General features: G+C 44.0%; 1 protein-coding gene across 4 annotated transcripts; it reads left to right on the top strand.

Annotated features, from left to right (window-relative positions):
• Window positions 1–960: 960 nt before the first annotated feature.
• si:dkey-28a3.2 lies at window positions 961–20,298 on the top strand. 4 transcript variants are annotated; one of them, XM_037976431.1, is made up of 8 exons: window positions 961–1,759; window positions 3,409–3,460; window positions 5,215–8,565; window positions 10,205–10,885; window positions 11,446–11,495; window positions 11,579–11,640; window positions 11,717–12,037; window positions 18,924–20,298. In XM_037976431.1, the coding sequence occupies exons 3-8, from the start codon at window positions 5,380–5,382 to the stop codon at window positions 18,938–18,940; spliced, it is 4,317 nt and encodes a 1,438-aa protein (XP_037832359.1). In that variant the 5' UTR covers window positions 961–1,759; window positions 3,409–3,460; window positions 5,215–5,379; the 3' UTR covers window positions 18,941–20,298. The 4 variants fall into 4 exon arrangements, with proteins under 4 accessions (XP_037832359.1, XP_017282536.1, XP_017282539.1 ...); XM_017427050.3 differs by lacking the exon at window positions 961–1,759 and adding an exon at window positions 1,767–1,935; XM_017427047.3 differs by lacking the exon at window positions 3,409–3,460.
• Window positions 20,299–20,958: the final 660 nt, after the last annotated feature.

Genomic DNA, 20,958 nt, shown 5'->3' on the forward strand with positions numbered 1-20,958 from the left:
GAAGCTGCACGCGCTAATGCCTATAAGCTGCTAATGCACGTGCTGCTGTCGGAGTTGGACCCGCGCTCCGGTGGAGGTGCTTCAGGCACGAGGCGGCACCTAAGGGCCCCACGAGCTCACTGCGCCCCGCAGCCCAGGTGTGCCTCAGAATGAATCAGCTGTTCAGATAACATCATGGGCTGTACTTGATGTCGCCCGCCGCCTTCAGGCGATCATGTTGTGTGTGTCTGTTAGCAAAATATCTCATGAACCTCTGGATGAATTTTAATGAAACTCTCGGAAATTAATCACTGAATGTGCATCTACAGCTGATTAACATTTAGAGGCAGCACAATTCAAGATGGCCGCCACAGCTTATGGACTTATCAAACACATCAGTGACTTCAACTCACTTTGAATTGTACAGATATTAAACTCCAGTGTGGTGTGGTAGTCGCCGATGGTCATCCCCAACACATACTCTGAGCTCTAACTTTTAAAACGCCACCATTAACTGTTGGAGTCAGCTTGGCCTGTTAGCAAAATATCTCATGGGCCACTGGATGTTTTTAATGAGACTCTCAGGAAGTCATCACTGATTGCACATCTACAGCTGAGTTCAAGATGGCCGCCATGTTAGCCAACACAAACGGCTCTAACTCAGTCTTACAGACAGGGAGCTAAAATCCAGGGTTCTAGTAGCCAAGAGTCATTCGTACAAAAGGTCTGATTAAAACTCTGTCACTTCTCATCATGACAGGACCTTATCATGGGGTGATAGGCATTCCTTCAAGGAGTGATCGGCTGAATAAACTGGTAAATAGTTGTTTATTTTGTACAGTTATATCCAGGAATCAAGCAATAGATCGGTGGTTACAAACATTTCAGCTTTTGAGACAAAAACAAAACCTGCAGAGCCTTCTGACCAAGATGGATGGATGGATGGATGGATGGATGGATGGATAGATAGATAGATAGATAGATAGATAGATAGATAGATAGATAGGTGTTGAGTTTGGAGGCAGTCGCTTGGTCCTTTATTTCAAAATCAAGCTAGAGTCCATGAGTTGACCATTTTACATAGCTTCTTTCACAAAACCCTTCATAAGTTGAGGTTCCTAACAGAACCAGACAATAAACTAAATGCCCAACAATCCTTGAAGGAATGCATACCGCCCGGTATTTTTTTTTTTTATTTTTATACCAGAGTTTATTTTTTATTTTTTTAACTAAGATCATCTTATGTTGAGAAATGGATGGAGGTGGTCGAAGCTTGTTGTCCTGTGAAGGACTCTCAGCTACTACCACCCTGTCGTTTAGCTCAATCTGAATCACAGCCATTTTTGTGTTGGCTAGAGTCTATCAGGTCTGAAATAGGGTAGAATTAATTTTAAATAAATACAAATACACAATGACTACTTTCTGAGAGTCTCATTAAAATCCGCCCAGTGGTTCAGGAGATATTTTGCTAACAGGCAGACACTGGCACAAAACAATATGGCGCCCTAGTTAATGAGTAGATGTCAGAGAAGAGGCTTTTCCGCCTTTAATGTCAGTGTTTGCTTCGTTCCACCAGCCGGGGACAGTAATGTCTCCTGTTCGTGTCCAGGCCACACAGAGACACATCCAGGTCTTACATCCTGGTACTTTACGTTGTCAAGGCAGCCTGGAGCACGGCTGCCTGCCGAAAGTAGCTGCAGTGTCCGGGCTCCTGTCTGTCCAAAAAAAAAAAAAAACACCTTCCGATGAACTGTCCCGGAAAGTTAGGTGTGCCTGAAAGGTAACCGACGTGCATGCTCTTCTTCTCGGTGTTTCCAGGCTCCGTCACGTCCGAAGCCCTTTTTTTTTAAAGCAGGCAGCGGACTCAGACAGGCGGCTGTCCGCGAGGACAAGAGGCGGAAGATGGTGTCCATTGTACCGCCGAGAGAGACAGGGATTCCGGCTCGGTGGACGCCCGTATGTAGCTTTGTTTCCCTCGGCGGGGTCCCGGAGGCTCGGACCGCAGGGCTAAAGCGACGCGACTCGTCCCGCGTTTGTGTCTCGGCGATAAAAAAGGAGAAAAAAGGGGGCGAAAACATGTCTCTCGGCGGACATAATGCGCGATAGAAAGGGACAAGTTTAAAGAGACAGGAACACTGTTTCTGCCTACAGTAGGCCACATTCGGGCTGCTCGTATCAAACGCGCTAAAGGCGACAGAAACGAGCTGAAATTCCACTTTCTGATTGCTGCACACAAATATAAATTCTGCTAAAATCGTCTGCGCTTTTTTCCGAGTAAATCGCTGTTTCCTGCTAAACCACAGGGATGTAATGAGTGTGAACACGCTTTGTCTTTTAATGAGTCCTGCTGCTGCTGGTGTCAATTTATTTAACATTCACTGGTAAACAGTAAGAAAACCACCGAAGACCATTTCACACACTCTCATTAAAAAAGGGATCCTTTAATTCACAATTATGGGATACTAGCTCATATTTATGACAGAGCATGCTAAATGATAGTTTCAAAATAATACACCATGACTGTGAGATATTAAGTCATAATCATTAGATGCTAACTCCTAACTTAGACATGCTAAGTCACAATTATGATATGTGCTGTCTTTACCTAAAGACACTAAGTTATAATTATATGATGCTAGGTCCTAACTTAGATATCCTGAGCTATAATTATGAGATGCTAAGTGCTAACTTATAGCTGCTAAGTTAGATTTTTTTTAGATGCTAAGGCATAATTATGATGATACACCAAATTTTTAAAATGCTAGATCTTAATTGTGAGATGTTAAGTCCTAATTTATAGATGCTAAGTCATAATTATTGGATCCTGAGCCCTAACTTAAGGTGCTAAATTATGTTTTTTTAGATTCTAAAGCATAAATATGATGCTACATCAAATTTTGGAGATGCTAAGCCATAATTATAAGATGCCAAGTCCTAACTTAAGATGCTAAATTATATTTTTTTAGATTCTAAAGCATAAATACGATGCTGCATCAAATATTTGTGATGCTAAATCATAATTATGAGATGCTATGTCTTAACTTACAGAGTCAAAGCCATAATTTTGAGATGCTAAGTCCTAATTATTAGATGCTAAGTCATAATTATTGGATCCTGAGCCCTAACTTAAGGTGCTAAATTATGTTTTTTTAGATTCTAAAGCATAAATATGATGCTACATCAAATATTTGTGATGCTAAATCATAATTATGAGATGCTATGTCTTAACTTACAGAGTCAAAGCCATAATTTTGAGATGCTAAGTCCTAATTATGAGATGCTAAGTCTTAACTTAGAGATTTAAAGTCATATTTGAGATGCTAAGTCACAATTTTGGGATAGTATCTTGTAACTGTGAGATGCAGTGTCATAATCTTTAGATGCCAAGTCTTAAGTGTGTTGTGTGTGTGTGTGTGGTTGTTCTGTAAGTTGTGTGAACACAGTGAGGCCAGGTGACCTGGGCACTACATGTTCCACAAAGGTGAGTAAAAATGAGTCTGTAATCCAGCTCAGTCATTTAACTGCCTGCCTCTGTGCAGATGTACACTGATGTTGAGTCAGCGTAATATTATAGGCAAAACAGATGAAGTAAGGAGGAGAAATGAATTAGGGCATCATCATAAAAGCGGTATTTTTCTGAGACTTGATTTAGTCTGCTGTGAACAAATGGATCTCCTGTAAGACATTTAGGAGTGACGGGTACTACTACCATAATAAGCATAGTGCTTGTTAGTTTAGGCATTAACTCTTGGCTTAAAGTGCAATATTTAGTTTTTTTGTTGTTGTTTTTTTGGATTCATCACCCCTTATGTTTATAAGCACAACCTTTGACCTTACAAACTTGGCAAAGAAATGATTAGGTCAATTTTAGTCAAAAAGCACTCTCTTTTGTGAACGAGATTTGTTTTAAGTTTTTTTATTTTTGTTTTTTTCTATGACGACTTTGAGGGCTGAATTGGTTCAAGGTCCAGTTCTGGACCTCAGGCCTGATTTTGCTCGTCTGTGCTCTACAGCGTTTTATGTAGGAGATACGAGAAGATGGACAGACTGTTCACTTCCTGTTGCGAAGAGCAAATTCTGGGCTCAGATACAATGGCAGCCAATGACACTTTGGGTGTGTAAACTGTGCACCAAGAGGGGATATGAGCGAAAATCTCTCTTGGTCAAATAACTAAATAAAATACCTACATTTTGATGGATAAATTGTATGAGAAGAATAGAGTACGTGGGAGTGAAAAGAGCGCAAAACCTTTGGCTCAGAATTAGAGTGCATGACAATATCACCCTCGAAGTTGAATATTTTGTGCTAAAACTTTCTAATCTAAAACCATTAAGATGGTTGACTGATGTTAAGTCCAACTTACTGTGACTGGTTTAAATTTTGAACAATGTTTCTTCTGTTAACGCACAGCTCTGTCATGTTCCCACCGCAGTGTTTCAGTAAGGTTGAGGTCAGGACCTGAACTAGATGGTTGCAACATTTCAATTAATTTCCTTTGGAAATATTTTGTTTTACATTGGTCGGGCTCATTGTCTTGTTTCCTGACCCGATGTCATACAGACCTCAGCTGTCTGATGGCCTCACATTTCACTCCAGAGTCCTTTTGGTCTGCAGAGGAGTTCACAGTGGTCCAATAACTGCTGGTTGTCCAGGTCCTGTCGCTGCAAAACCATCAAATCATCACCCCTCCACCACCGTGCTTGACAGTTGTGTAATGTTTGTGCTGATATGCTGTGTCAATGACAAAGATTCCAAACAGGCCATATTTTAATACGTTATAATGTTTATTATTTAACACGCTGACTGAGGTTTGTAGAGCCTGACATGTAAAGTAATTATTGAGTTTTCTTTAGCCTTTCTGAGCCTTGCCACGTCTGATCTCAGGGTGAACTTGCTGTGACGCCCACTTCAGAGAGGATTGGAAGCTGTGTTGAATGTTTTCCACTTATAAATAATATCTGTCACCGTAAGATGGCATTACAACCCTCCTTAGAAGTGTTTAGTTTGAATGGTTCAGGAGAACAGGAGCTAAGAGGAACAGCCGCGTTACTTTGGATTGCGTCACTTTTCTTTTTAATCAGTGTTGTCATCTTCATCAGAAGACAAATATTTTTCTCAGAACAAATCCTTTTCCAATCTGTATGATTTGCGTATTGTTTATATTAATTTCAAATACTTGTGTTTGATGCAAAGTGAATAAGAAAGATCCAACTAAATATTTTGTTTTTCCTCAGGAGTCCTGCGTACCACTGGGATGTCAGCTTCTCAGCAGCATCTAAAGGCGAACACTAAACACTTGGTGACTGTACTGAATCTAGACTGACGGGCTGCGCTGATTCATTGTGACGAAAAAACCCCAACCATCACTATTAAATGAGAACCAAAAAGCCTGTGACAGCATGCCAGCTGCTAAAGGTAAAGGCCGTCTGACGTTCCATCGCTACCGACCAGCCTCCGAGTACGATGACGCCACTCTCGCCCAGAAGAGAGAATACTGGAGAAACAAGAAACGAGAGCAGAGGGCCCGGCTGTCAGAGCAGAGACGAAAGCCGAGGCACGACAGCCGGAAGGAAAAGATCCCGTACCTTTACGTTTCTGCGGGGGTGAACGCCAGTTTATCAGACTCTGCATTGTCCCCTCCTTTTCAAAGTAACGATGACTTGTATATTTGTCCATCGAGGACTGAAAGCAAAGTTGGGATCAGGTCAACGGACGCTGCTGCCAGTAGAAAGGACGAGTGGCTGGAGACAAACGATGTTAACACAGTCTTCGGTAACTTGCAGCCAACATCCTGTTCCGTTGGAGCTCCAGCAGAGAAGGGGAGCTCAGTCTTACTGAAAAGCCCTGCAGTGATGAGTGTTAGCAGTGTGGCTGCTTCACCTACATCCAGCCGAACCGGACCAAGCACCAGTTTATCAGTGCCTCTTGTCAGAGTGACTAAACTTACAAATGGCAGCTCTATGAAAACAGAACCTCAGCCATGTGCATCTATGCAGGGCAAATTAGTCCCCAAAACCCAACTCAAGGCCCAGGTTCTGTTGCCCATTCAGATCGCAGTCCTGCCCACCAAGGTGGCCACAGATACGACGCCTGCAACGCCACACGGCCCCGTTTCCATCCAAACAAAAGGCCAAACGGCAAGACCTCAAAGTGGAACAAAGAGTGCCTTGATCACAACGCAAAGGGCTAAAGGTGTTTGCAGCGCACAGCCTTCCCTGGAGTCAGAGGAAGAGAAAGCAGCCAAGCGCCGAGAGCACTGGCGAATCAAAAAGCGAGAGCAGAGAGCAAAGCTGGCGAAGGTCAAAGAAAGAACGCAGAGCAGAGACGTGATTTCCCAGAAGCTAACATCACACAGAATGGGACTCGTGGCCAGCTCGGTTCTTCCAACTCAACTGGTTTTGAGAGGAGCAAGTCAGAAGCAGTGCGCCGTTCGGGTCAAAGTGCCAATTCCAGCTGTCAGGCAGGAGACCGCTAATCGTCAAAGTGGGTTGGCCTCAGTAGCTGGAACTAACCTGCAAATAAATCAGGTAAAAGCACAAAGTTATCATGGGAACAGAGTGGCACAGACAGCCATCGCAGCGTTCGATATGAACTCCGTCAAAAAGCCAGCAGAACCGCAGAGAAACCTTCATTTTGTGAATCATTCTGTTCCCCGAGGCATTGCTCGATGTAAAACACCCAGACAGAGGTTTATTGATATGCAGAGGAACTTTATGAATCAGAGAAACTTACGATACAAACCCCCCTTGATGGCTTCGACTTTTCCTACCACGGGCATCCCGAAAATTGATCCGAAAGACACGCCAGAGCAGATAATAGTCAAGCGTCGAGAATACTGGCGGGTTAAAAAGCGCGAACAGCGAGCCAAGCTGTCGATGGAGATGAAAACCCGGGCGAGGGAGAAGGACTCCCTGATTCGAAGAGTGAAACGTTACCAGCAAATCCTCGCGGAGATGAGAAAGGCCCGGGCACTCGCTCATTCAACAGGAAGTGCTCCGAATCCCGTCTCCGAGACCATCGGAGGGTTCATCAAAGAGGACGGGACGCTGACGGCTAACGTCCCCAAAGTTCTGACGAATCCAAACACAGCTGGAGTTTCAAAGAACATGATAATAGAACCACAGCACAGGGCTAACATGAAGAGGAGAGGGGTCGATCCCATGGCGGTGAACCAGCCTCTGCCTCCACATCACTTGTGTCCTCCCACTGACAACAACACCCCACGATTACTCCTGATCAAACCGCAGCCTCAGCTTAACGTCGCAGCTGTTCCGAGTTCACAATTAGCAGCCCAACGTGCAGACAAGCTCACGTTCTCTCAGCCTCGGTCCCCTCACAAAGCAGGCTCGAAGCTAGAATCGAACCACGACGGCTGTGTCATGAAAATGGCCGTCTCGAGTCGCGCGCCGTCTCTGCCGCCTCAAGAGCCGGGCCTGACGGAGGAGGAGAAGATGGCGAAGAAGAGGGAGTACTGGAGGATAAAGAAGCGCGAGCAGCGAGCGGCCCGGGCCGTGCGACTCAAGCACGGCGTCTTGCAGGCGAGGTCCAGCGCAGCCCTGCTGAGGAGGAGGGCTCAGAGGCAGGAACTGGCAGCCACTGTGCAAATGAGCAGAAGTCTTAATAAATGTACATCAACTACACAAGATCTCCTCAACAACAGCAACAACGACACCTCCACGACGCCCGCTATGCCACATGTAAATGAGATCAAACAGGAGAGCCAGTTTCTGCCAGCAGCTGACCTAGATTCTCCAACACAACAAGCCATCTGTCCAGATATCAAACCCCCAACCTTCCCACCTGCACCTCCAGCGCCGCAGCTGGAGCCCGACCCATGCCTGAGCACGGACAGCCAGGCTACCACTCTGCTGGCTGTGGCCTCCATGAAAAAGCTCCTGGAGGAGTCGCTCAGCACGGTTTCAGAGTGTCACAGTATATCTGAGACGAGCACAGGCGCTCCGGAACAAGACGTGAAGCCCGATTTATCTCAGCTCCTCCCCGGAAAGAGCGAAGCATCTCCCGTGGCTCCGGACTCGACGGTGCAGATAAAATGCTGGGAGCCTGGTAGCGATGAACTGGAACAGAAAGACCCATTAGGCTCCCGAGTCTGCAGCTCACCGCAGATTAGCGAGGCTCTCCCTCCTCTTCCCGCCTGCAGCGAGGTGGTGCACGCCGCTGGTGAGCTCTCATCCCAGACCCCTCCGAAGTTCACAGCGAATCCGTCTTCGGAAGCGTCCAGTGGCCCCACTTCGCCACCCGGAGCCCAGATGGTTTGTAGCAAAGAAACGGGCCCCCAAAGCTGCCGCGCCCCAGAACCACCGAAGCTGCACCACATCCCAGCTTTACCCTCGGAGCCCTCGGAGCCACAGCAACAGAGCCGAGCACAGGAACGGTACCGGAACAACAACCTGCCGCCAGCACAGAGGTCCTGCCGTGGGGTCGCAGGGCCGAGCGGCCTGACCAGCCTGCAGAAGAAGAGGGAGTACTGGAAGCTGATGAAGAGGCAGCAGAGGGCCCGCCTACGGGCCCAGCAGAAGGAGCAACAGGGAGAGAGCAGCTGCCAGCTTTTTCCAACAAACAGCCAGGTGAGGGAGCAGGACAACAGCATGTAGTTTTAATAATCCATGTTCAGATGATGGTGCTTCAATATATAAAATGTTTTTAGTTTATCCCAGTTATTGTTGAAACAGCTTCATCTGAATCTGCTGGACATCAACATTAATGTCCATCTGAACCCCAGGCCCTGATGCCAGCGGGCCTCTGTCTCATTACTCTTTGTTTTTATGCGCGTTCTCAGTGGATTACATACAGTAGATGGAAGAATAAATAAAATATACCGGGTAATCTAAGTTTTTCTAGTTAGTCACCAGGTGGCAGTGTTTTCTAACTTTAAAGGAAATAAATCATTCTTTCTTTCTTTTTTTGTTTCTTTACAACTTAGTTTTTATTTAACACAGCAGCTTTACAGTATAACAGCTGTAGTGTCTTCAGAAGGTCTTCATACTGTAGAACCACAGAATTCAAAGTATTTTACTGGGATTTTATGTGACAAAGCAACACAGAGTAGCACATAATGGTGAAGTGGAAGGAAATTGAGACATGGTTTTTAAATCTTTTTAATGCATGGGAATGTTTTTTGTACAGTGCCCCAAGATGACTTTTGTTATGAATTGGCTCTGTATGATTTTGATTTTTAGAAAACTAGATAGTGTTGTCTGTGATGGACTTGCGACCTGTCCAGGGTGTGCCCTGCCTCTCGCACAGTGACCGCTGGAGTTAGGTGAGGCAGGCAATTCTGCAAGGAAAAGCGAACAAAGGAAACGGATGGATAGTTAGTGTGTAGTTCCAAGACCTGGAACGAGAGTCAGCTCCTGTAAGTCTGAGGCTGTGGTTCTGAACCAGGGAAAGCTGGAGTGCTCCTTCTGAGTTGGGATTGAGGAGTTCTCAGTCTCTGGGAGTCTTGTTAATGAGCCGTGGCCGGATGGAGCGGGAGATCGGAGCCTCGTCTGCAGTAATGAAGTCTGCTCCAGTCTGTCCTGGTAAAGAGGGAACTGAGCTGAAAGGCGAAGTTCTCCGAGTTCCAGCCCTCACGTATTGGTCAGGAGGCACTAATCGTGACAGAATAAAATGAGATCCCAGATCCAAGCAGCTGTAACGAGCTTTCTTCGTAGGGTGGCCGGGCTCAGCCTTAGAGATAAGGTGAGGAGCTCCACCATCTGTGAGGAGCTCAGTGTAGAGCTGCTGCTCCTTTACATCAAAGAGTCAGGTGAGGTAGTTTGGGCATCTGATTAGGATGCCTCCCTTTGGAAGTTTTTCAGGCATGTCCCACTGGGAAGAGACCTCGGGGCAGACCCAGAACTTGCTGGAGAGTTTATGTATCCTCTTTGGCCTGGGAACACCTTGGGATCTACCAGGATATTTTTTTTGTTTGTTCATTCTAAGGCCATAGACATAATCAGATTATTTACAGATTTCCAGGTACCTGTATTGATAAATTGAAATACATCTGCAAGTGAACCTATGGGTTTCTGAACATGAAATGACTCAGTTTTATTTGTCAATCAGTAATCTCTACATGGCATTTGGCACTTGAGCAGCTAAAACAAAGGAGCCCTTGAAAACTCGGAGTTACACAGTGTGTGCTTGTTTCTGAAAGACTATTCCCTGTCTGTATGAAATGATTTCACCTCAGGAACTTTTCCTTGCTGTCTTTTTATCTTTCAGACTCCATGCATAATGGGTAATAACTTTAAAGGTGCAAGTCCAAACAAAGCAGCCTCTCAGTCCAGTCTGTCTGACACGTGCGTGACCTCAGAGACCAGGATCCCCGAAGTCCTGCTTGTCAGTCCAACAACATGTGATGTCAAACAGTCGGCGGACACAGTTCAAGTGAAGCTGCCGATCACCAGCAGAGAGGAGGACAGTGGGAGTGTCGGGTCGTCACAGAACTTCACTGACTTTGATGATGGAGCGCCACAATGTTACCAAGAGTGGACGCCTAGAAGCACAGAAATCAGCTCGGCCCCGTCGCTCCCTGCCCTGAAGCCCCCAGATAACCCGCTGTCAAGCATCTATCTGCAGTCCATCGAGTTCCACAACCAGAGTCTGAATCCTGCTCTCAGTCCAACCAGAATCCCATGTGGGGAGATTCAGAGCCCCACGAATATGGTACGGTCCCCCGCCAAGCTGGGCCCCGCAAGCACCTTGGTTCCTCCAAAACCCATCCCAGGGGAGTCGGAGGAGGACTTTCTGAGGAGGAAGAGAGAGTACTGGAGAGTGAAAAAGAAGGAGCAGAGAGCAAGGAAGGCCATTCAGGACAAGGGCGTGATCCCGAGGACCGTCTCCAATAACTGGAGGCCCATCCTGCCCGTCCAGGATCTGCAGGCTCAGGAGAAACCCGCCCAGGTATATCTGCAGCTCACTCCACGGTCTGACCCAGTGCCGCTGGCGACATGTCACGTTTCAGACACCAAGTTTAAGTCACCTTTTTTTTTCTCCACCATTTTATGTTTATGTCACAGGTTTGGTGAATGTTGGTGAGTTCTGTGAAATTATTGTTAAACTAGAGCGATGAGGCGTTTTTCTGTGAAAACGAGGCGTGAATGCTGGCTGAAGAATGACTGCTGAAGTTAGCTGAAGAAGCTGAACTTGGGTTGTTAAAGTTAAAACTAGGAGAACAGGAGCTAAGAGGAAAGCTGTAGACTAGAATGGTAGCTAAAAGGTCAAAGAAGCAGAATGATAGCTTAGAGCTAAAAGTAGCAAAACAGTAGCTAAAAGCTAAAATGATCAAACTGGGAGCATTCCTTCAAGGAAAAAAGGAATGCAAGGCCTTTAATTTGTCTTTGGTTATGGTCTGAATGAGGTTTGTATTAAAATTAATTTGTCGTTTAAACAAGACTGAAAAAATGTCCTGGGTTCTTTACCTGTAGTATTTCTCAGTATTCTCTGTTTGTTTATCCCTGAAGGATTCTGGTCCATGTGTGAACTCCTCCGAGGACTCTGAACATCTACTGAGGTAGGAAACTTATAGAGCGTCTGTTTAGCAAGGTTTGTTTTTCCGCTTCATTTAAGAAAAACATTCAAATTTCCTTCTTTTAGCATGTCCATGGACCCCAACTCAGGACCTTTTCCACAGTCGACTTATTCCGCACCGATAGAAGGTACGCATCCTTTTGCCTTTCTTAAACAACTTGTCCAACGAGGAGGAAATTAACTGTGGCTTAACTGTGTCTCCAGATGAGTCGGAGCTCCTGTTTGCAGACTTCATTGGCAACAACGACGAGGAGGGTCCTCTGTCAGAGGCCGTGTGGAGGAACCGCTACCTCATGGACTACAACCCACTCAACCAGCTGCTGGTGTGCATGGTGTGCGGGGAGCTGCAGTACTCCCACAGCCTGGACGGGGTCAGGGCCCACATCGACGAGGTGCACCCGCACACCCTGACGCTGGAGCCCAGGGAGAGGCAGCGAATCCTGGAGGCCTGGGACGAGCAGGTGTCCAAGCGGGAACGCTTCTTCACCAGCCAGCTGCAGCAGCAGCAGGGCGGGGCTCTGGCAGGTAGGCTGGCTTCAGACAGCGCACATCTGCAGAGCAGCTGTTAGCACGCAGGGGAAATTAGTAGACACATTGTAGTGGCTGCCATACTGGATTTAACTGTAATAAACTGGATTAAATTAAATGTTATTCACTCGGAGTGAGTTGGAATAACTTAGATTGGGCTCACCTTTTATATGCTGGCATATAGTCACTATAGATTGTTTCTGACTTTTTAGAAGTTGAAATATAACAGTTTAGGCTGTAGTTTGAGTTTTATTAGCCTCAGATGTTTTGAGATCTGTGCTTAGTGTATATATGTTTGAGACTCTTATTGTGAAGGACTGAAGGAGCTGTCATGAGTTCTGCTGTTATGGGACTAATAAGGTGGTTCTGTAAAATGCTTTGCGTTATTATTTTGCAATTCACCCAGTAGAAGTGCGCCTGTAATACTCAGCTGGAATACCAGTGAAAGCGAACCCATTACAGGAGCACAGATTTGACTTTATGAAGGGACTGACACCATTATTAGTGTCCTGTTCAGAATGTGTTGACCTGGATCTCATCGTGAAGCTTTGAAACCAAACGTGCAGATTATACACCGAGCTGGGAGGCTCGATCAGGAACAGTGTGTGTAGTGGTGCATCGTCGCACAACGTTGACACAATTTGGAAGAAACAAAAAAAGGACAACTAAAAAATTAATGGTGATCAATGGGATTTTGGCAGACCACGTGAGAAAAGCCAGGCCTGTTTGCAGCTCTACAGCTCAGACAGACTTCACAGCAGAAACATCATTTAAAGTTGAAACAGGTCACAGAAAGCTGGACTTTATTTGACTGAAGAGGTGTTTTAACATCTTTAATGACTTTTACACAATTGTAGCTTAACTTTGATGATTTTTACAGATTTTTCAACAAAATGTTCCGAAATGTCTCAAATCAAACAATAGTCTTTGTTACCTATACAAATTACACATGAAAACGTAGATGTTTCTGTCTTCTTTCTCTCAGAATACAGACTGTGAACAACAAAGCTCCTACAGGTTCAGCTCAGTTTTAGCTTCAAAACAGGAAGTGAAAGCTCTTTTAACTTGTCGTATCTCCTACATCTGGTTGTAGTTGTACGTGACCAAAGGTTTGAGTGCTCCTCTTGAATCAGGTTGTTTCCTGATTTTCTTTTTTTTTGTAATTATCTTTTTATTGAGAAAGACAAATTCCAATCACATTTGTTAGTTACAACTTCCTCCATTTCAGATCCTCCTTATTGCCTTTCTAATATTTTTACATGTTACACATTTAAACAATAACAGGAATTAACAAAATTGAACAAAAAACAAAAAAGGAAAAACAAATCAAATAGAATGGGGACTGCACTACTTTGTTGAATTACAATTAAAGCTAAAAGAACATAAAGGGGATCGACACGATTCGCAAGTACAATCATATAAACTCGGATCTTACTGGTTTCACATACTCAGTCCATTTGGACCAGATCTTGTAAAATTTCTCTCTTTCCACACGGAGGGAAAAGGTGATCTTTTCCATAACATAAATCTGATAAACAATTTCAATCCATTCATCCACTGTGGGCGGGTCTGACTTCAGCCATTTCCTGGTGATGGCTTTCTTACTGGCTGCCAGCAAAATAGCCAACAGTTTCTTGTCCTTATTGGTCCATGTGTTCAACTGTAGGTTGCCCAGGTACAGTGTTTCACATTTGAATTGGAGGTTCACATTGAAGACATTCCCAATATGTTTGTGGATCTCTTCCCAATATGGTCTCAATACCTGGCAGTCCCAAAAAACATGGAGGTGGTCGGCTCCGTTGAACCCACACAGTCTCCAGCAGGCATCCCCGTTGGTTGTAAATCGTCTCTGAACAGGTGTAACAAAAAATCGCGTGACGTTTTTCCAGCAAAACTCCCGCCAAGTGTTTGATCCGGTCGAGACCCACGGCAGCTGACATATTTCTTCCCAACCTTCTTGTGAGATTATTACATTCATTTCTTTTTCCCATTTTTTCTTTATATATTCCGTATTCTCCTGCTTACAAAGTTGTGTAGCCTGATATAATTTGGAAATAATTTTGCAATCTGATCTTGGCTTAATTAGTGATAGAAATGCCTCCATGAAACTTGAACCACTTCTCCCCAAAAGATCTTTCAAATTTTTATTAAAATAATGCCTCACCTGCAGGTACCTAAAAAAATCCTCTTTTTCCAGTCCGTGATCTTTCTGTAAGGCCTCAAAACTCTTAAATATTCCTTTGTGGACAAATGAATAATAATTAGTCAAGCCTTTTGAGACCCATGTCTTAAATCTGTTGTCAATTTTATTTGGAGTAAAATCTGAATCATAGGCACACCACCTCAGAAATTTAGATACTTCTCCTATTCTGCAAATTTTAGCTATTTCCTGCCAGGGTTTGAGGAAGCTCCCTGATATGGAGTCTTCTGGGATCTGTAGTTCTTCCTGTAACTTATGATCGCTCAGTAGGGCTGCTATTGGGATTCCTCTTATTGCTGTTCCTTCTATTTCCTTCCATGCTGCCGTGTAAGATGGTGAACACAAGCAGACTAAAGGCCTCAGTTGGGCTGCATGGTAATAATCCTGTAAACAGGGAAGACCCATTCCACCCTTCTCTTTTTTTAATTGCAAAGTTTTAAATTTTATTCTAGCCTTTTTACCCTGCCACACATACCTGGCTATTAATCGGTCCCATTCTAAGAACTGGTTCGCTGGGATCCTGACCGGCAGACACTGGAATAAGTACAACAGCTGTGGGAGGATATTCATCCTGATGGATTCTATCCGGGAGCTTAAACTTAAAAATGGGATAACATTCCATCTATGTAAATCGGACTTTATTTTCACATTTAGAGGGCCGTAATTGATTTCAGACAATTTTGAGAGGTCCCTAGGTAGTAAAACCCCCAAGTATTTTATAGATTCAGAATCCCACTTCCAGTTGTACATAGTCTTAAAGGAGGATGGTGGATCATAGTTAAATGTTAATACTTGAGTTTTACTTATATTAATTTTGTAGCCGGAGATTGAACTAAACTCTTCTAGCAACTTCATGAGTTTCGGGATTGTTTGTGTGGGCTGTGTTATATTTATCAATAAGTCGTCAGCGAATAAGGACAGTTTTTGCTCCCCGGATGTCATAGTGACCCCTCTTATATCTGACCTCTGTCTGATCAGCTGAGCCACGGGCTCAATAAACAAGGCAAAGAGGAGCGGCGACGCACAACACCCCTGTCTGGTTCCTCTCTCCAAAGTGAATGAATTGGTCAAATCTCCATTAATTTTAATTCTAGCCGTTGGTTTATTATATAATGATTTAAATGTGTCAATTATCGTTGTATGGAATCCAAATTTTGAAAGCACTCTATATAAAAACGACCACCCCACCGAATCAAATGCTTTCTCTGCATCTAGACTTAATATCAGCGCCTCTAGTTTTTGCTGAGTGACCTCTCTCATCACGTGTAACGTCTTCCTCACGTTGTCTTGGGTCTGTCTCTGTCTAACAAAGCCAGTCTGGTCCGTATGTATTAGGTCTGGTAATATCACTTCTATTCTTTTGGATAATATGGAGGTGAAAAGTTTGTAATCATTGTTTAAAAGACTAACGGGACGATAACTCCCACACTCCAGCTTGTCTTTGCCTTCCTTAGGTAAGACTGAAATCACTGCCTCTCGCCATGAGGGGGGAATCTCTTTATTTCCTAAAACCCAGTTGAATGTTTTCTCTAATGCTGGAATTAGTTGGTCTTGCATAATTTTGTACCATTCTGCGGTGAACCCATCCGTCCCTGGAGATTTCCCCTTTTTAGTTCTCCTGATTGCCGACTGAATTTCCTCTTTTGTAATTTTGGTTATTAATTTCTCATTTTGTTCATCAGTGATCTTTGGAAGATTGATCTGTTCCAGAAAAAAATCAATCTGGTTGTCACTGGTTGTCTGTGGTTGGGAATATAATGTTTTATAGTATTTTTGGAAGCAGTTTTTGATATTCTCCAGGTTAGTTTCTGTTGCTTTTGTTACATTGTTTCTTATTTTATGTATAGATCTGCAGGCTTGTTGTTTTCTCAACCTGTATGATAAAAGTTTCAGGGATTTTCCACCTACTTCATAATATTGTTGTTTTATGAAAATAAGCTTCTTTTGAATTTCCTGAGTATTTATCTCATTTAATTCTTTTTTTAGTTTCGTAATCTTATGTTTAATGTTGTCATCTTTAGGAGACTTTGCATGTTCAATCTGCAGTCTTTTCAAATTCTCTTCCAATTCCTGGAGTTTTCTCTCCCTAATTCTCTTCTCATATGAGGTTATAGAAATAATTTTGCCCCTAATCACTGCCTTTAGTGCATCCCAGACTATAGGAGGAGTCACTTCTTCATTGTCATTGTGTTCTAAATATAAATCAATTTCACGTTTTAATTTGTCTCTAATGGCCGAATTATTCAGAATATTAGAGTTCAATCTCCACAGTGTGGACCTTTTTTTGTTATTTAAACAGAATGAGATGTGAACTGGACCATGATCTGAGAGGGTATTGGGTCCCATTTCACAGCTGTCTACCCTAGAAAGATCTCCCTTAAACATAAAAAAGTAATCAATGCGGGAGTAAACATTGTGAGCGTGTGAATAGTGGGAATATTCTCGCCTCTTCGGGTTTATCTCTCTCCAAACGTCTACGATTCCCACCTCACTCATCCAGGTGTTTAATCTTCTGCCCATGTTTTTTGGGTCGGGTTTCCCATTCGATGAGTCTATTTTCGGATTTAATCTGACATTGAAATCTCCGCCACATATTAAAATCCCCTTACTTTTTGTTGTAATTATGTCTACTATTTGTTTATAAAAGGACCAGTCACTTCCAGGAGGAACGTACACATTAAGGAGAGTTATCACAATTCCCTCAACTTTGCCTGTGATAATAACAAATCTGCCTTCATTGTCCTTATATTCCGAGATGTGCTCATAATTTACGGCCTTGGATATGAGCGTGGCCATTCCTCTGCGCCTCCCAGACCCGTGTGAAGAGAAGTAAACATGTTTGAATCCTTGTTTGTTTAATTTGGCATGTTCTAAGTCATTGAGGTGTGTCTCTTGCAAAAAAGCCACTTGTACTTTATCTTTCCTTAATTTTGATAATATTCTTTCCCTCTTAACTGGATTGAGTACTCCATTTATATTAAATGATGCTACTTTTAAAGATCCGTTCAGCATTTATGTGATTCCCCCCTCCATCTCACTCAAGTACTTGGTGCATTTCCCCCTTCCTGCGAGAACCGGCAGGGAACAAACAACTAACACAACAAATATAGAACTAAATACACTTTGTCCATGCAACTTCCTATGCAGGGGTCTTTTGCCCTGACCCTGTTGAGTCCCCACGAGGGGGTCGAAGGGAAAAGTCTCCCTCCTCGGTCCGGAGGGAGAGGCCCTTACCTGCAACAGTCTCATCTCCGAGAAACGGAAAAGAGAAAAGAAAAAATGTCCCAACTCCAACGGTGAAAAGGTCCCGAGCGAACCGGAGTATCCAACAGTTTGTTTCCACCACTATTCCCAGACTCGGTTGAAAATAAATCCTTCCGCCCAGTCTTCGGTCCGGGGAAGATCTCAGCTAGGTTTCGGAGGGAGCCGCCGTTGTTCTCCTGAAGGCTCGCAGCTTCTCCTTGTATCTGGAGCCGCCAGCTTTGGATGCGCCCTTCGCAGCTCCTCGGTCCACTCTCGTCCAGGACAGCTGCTGCACCTGCTCCATCAGCGTCTCCGGAGGCCTGATGGTCGGCACGGTGAAACCTCGTCTCAGCAGGTCCTCTGATGCCTCCTCCACCGTGTCGTAGGTTCTGGTTCCGTCTTCGTGTCTAACGCGCAGCCGTGCGGGGAAGAGGGTCTGGAAGCGAACGTTATTTTCCTTCAATACTTTGCGGATTTCTGCATATTCCCTTCTTCTTTTAAGTATGAGGGGTGGATAGTCGTGGTCAAGGGTTATGCGGCTTTCTCGCCAGGTGAAGCCCTTCCCCTGCCAGGCTTTGCGGAGTATCATGTCTTTAGCTCTGAAGCTCTGGAACTTAATTATGATGGAGCGCGGTGGCGCATCGGCTGGCGGCTGCGGCCCCACTGACCGATGGGCTCTCTCAATGTGGAGTTCACAAGTGTCTTCATTTAGCTCAAGACCTTCACGGAGGAGGGTTTCGACAAAGGAGGTCATAGTAGATTCCTTCTCGGATCCCTCCGGTACTCCATATATGCGTACATTCTCGCGTCTGGACCGACTCTCCAAGTCTAACAGTTTGTCCTCTAGCTTAGCGTGTAGCTTTAGCATAGCCGTGACTACCTCCTCCGTGTTGAGGATCCTTTCTTCTGCTTTTTCAATACGTCCTTCCACCTCCTCCATTCTGGTGTTCACCTTCGCAATTTCTTCTTTTATCGTCTCAAATTGCTCCTTATTTTCTTGGCGAAACCCTTTTAGTTCTCGCAGTATTAATTCCGTGTCGGTCATTTTCAACGCTGCTCCTCGTGGCTTGTTAGCTTCAACCAGCTAGTTGCTAAACGTCTCTCTTACTCCTCCGAAGTCGATTGGCGTTTATTTCTCAAAGTGGTCTTATCCCCTTTTTAAGTCGTTATAGTGTTATATTTGCTTCTATCCATATTTCTTCTGGGGAGTTTTTCCAATTACTCCGGTTCAACCAGGAGCGCTCTGGCTATGCGACCATTGCGGTGGTGGTCCGTGCCGGAAGTCTCGGTTGTTTCCTGATTTTCAATGATCTCACACCTTTTCTTTCTATCCATCCATTTATTGGCTTAAATGATACAACAATCACTGTAATGGTTACAGAAGATTTTGTTCTTTTCCTTAATGTTTTAACCCTCTGTTTTTTTTTCTTTTTTGTGCAGAATCGTACATGAACTGATCAGCAAAAGAGAAGACTGCGAGGATCAACTGAATGCCAAGTCCAGGAATGGAAAAACATCCCTTTTTTACGACTTAATTTAATGCACTGTATTGTACTGTTTCTTTTTTTAATTCTGTTCTCACTGAATTGATATAAAGTCACTTTAAAAACAAACAAACAGCAAACGGCCCAAAATTAACTCCTTTCCTACCAGTGTTATGTTCCAAGTCCATGACAGACAGTATGACTTTATTTATTCAAACTGAGAAGTTAGGTTTAATTAATTTGTTTTAGGCTTGTTGCTATGGCGACGTGCAGTGATCCTGACGGGCTCCAGTGTCTTTTGTAGACGCAGGAAAAACCCAGACTTTAAGACTTTAAGAGTTGGTAAGAAAACACTCACTAAGACACAGGTATGACCCAGAATGGAGACAAGTTCCATTATTATTAACACTAAGGAGGGCAGCATAATAAGGTCGCAGCTTCACCTTTCTGGGTGGAGTTTACATGTTCTCCCCGTACACACCTGGGTTTACTCCAGTTTTCTCCCACAGACCAAAACCCTAAACATGTTGGGTTCATTGATAACTAAATTGTCTCTAGGTGTGAGTGATAGCGTGAATGGCTGTTTGTCTCTGTGTCCCTGTGATGGACCGGAGACCTGTCCAGGTGTCCCTCCCCTCTCAGAAAAGTGGGTGGAGAAGGTAGATGGCTGGCTGGATAACGCTGATGTTAAATGCTCTGCATGTTTTAGCTGCTTTTATCAGATTTCAGCTCATTTACAGGTCGACCCTTCCTGCTTGTTGACCTTTTTTTCAATCCATTTTATACGATTTGAAGAGCTACTGTAGCTCTGCGATGCACAGTGTGTTTTTAGTTTCAGTTTTCTGTACTGAAAAAAGGGTTCTCTGGTACCTTTTACACCTGTGTGAGAATCTCCCTGCAGTTCATTCAGGCTTTATGATGTGATGTGAATCTTTTTTGGGGGGCCAAAAGCCAAATACGACTTTCCCCTTCCCTTTGGTATGTTTGTTTTTTTGTTATTTATTATCATATCCATAGATAGAGAAGTGCAGTCTCTCATTTGTAAGTACTGAAGGTTCTCCTGCATGAGTAGTAAACACAAAGCTGAGTTTTGAAATGTGTTCTTGTTTCTTTTTATGTTTTGTATAAAGTTAAAACATGCTGAAATGTTTCTGTTTAAAGCACAAAGTTGTAGGGAAAAGAAAACCCCTCAAAGCACAGCTCTAACGTGACGCAAAGAGCTGGAAGTGACCAACGTCTTTAACATGTTCAGACTGTAACTCTGAGGCGAGGACTTGCTTGAAGACGAGCTGGAAATGCCTTTTCAGTAATAAACTTTTTTTACATTTGGAGTCTTTCACTGGGATTTTTCTTTATTCTAACACTGATATTAACACTGTTGGAAGGCACACAATGACTGTGCTAGCTAGATGTTTCATGAACTGGATGCACATCTACAACTGCTTAACCTTTAGAGTTGTCCCAATTTAAGATGGCCGCCTTAGCCAGCACAAACATGGCTACAACTCAGTCGATGTTCCAGATATCGAGCTAAAATCTGGCGTGGTAGTCACCGAGAATGATCCTCAACGCATATCCTGAGCGCTAACAGATCGTGCGTTTATAACTTAACTATTCTGACCAAAACAATAAGCACAGCACTTGTGTTTTTGCTCCCATTTTTCATGAGCTGAACTCAGAGATTTAAAGACTTTTCTCTGTACACAACAGGCTTCTTTCTCTCAAATATTGTTCACAAATTGGTGTAAATCTGTGTCAGAAAGCACTGAGATAAGCCATCCCCCTCCCAAGTGTGGCACATCAAGATGCTGATTAGACAGAAGGAGATGTGAAGCAAATAATGGTCACACTGGATACTGACTGGTTTTCTAACCCCCCAACACAGTAACAGTAATTATTTTAGAGCGGCCTTTTCTTGTGGCCAGCCTCAGGCACACCTATGCAATAATCATGCTGTCTAATCAGCATCTTTATGTGCCACACCTGGGAGG

Source organism: Kryptolebias marmoratus, linkage group LG7, assembly GCF_001649575.2.
Source record: "Kryptolebias marmoratus isolate JLee-2015 linkage group LG7, ASM164957v2, whole genome shotgun sequence".
NCBI lineage: Eukaryota > Metazoa > Chordata > Actinopteri > Cyprinodontiformes > Rivulidae > Kryptolebias > Kryptolebias marmoratus.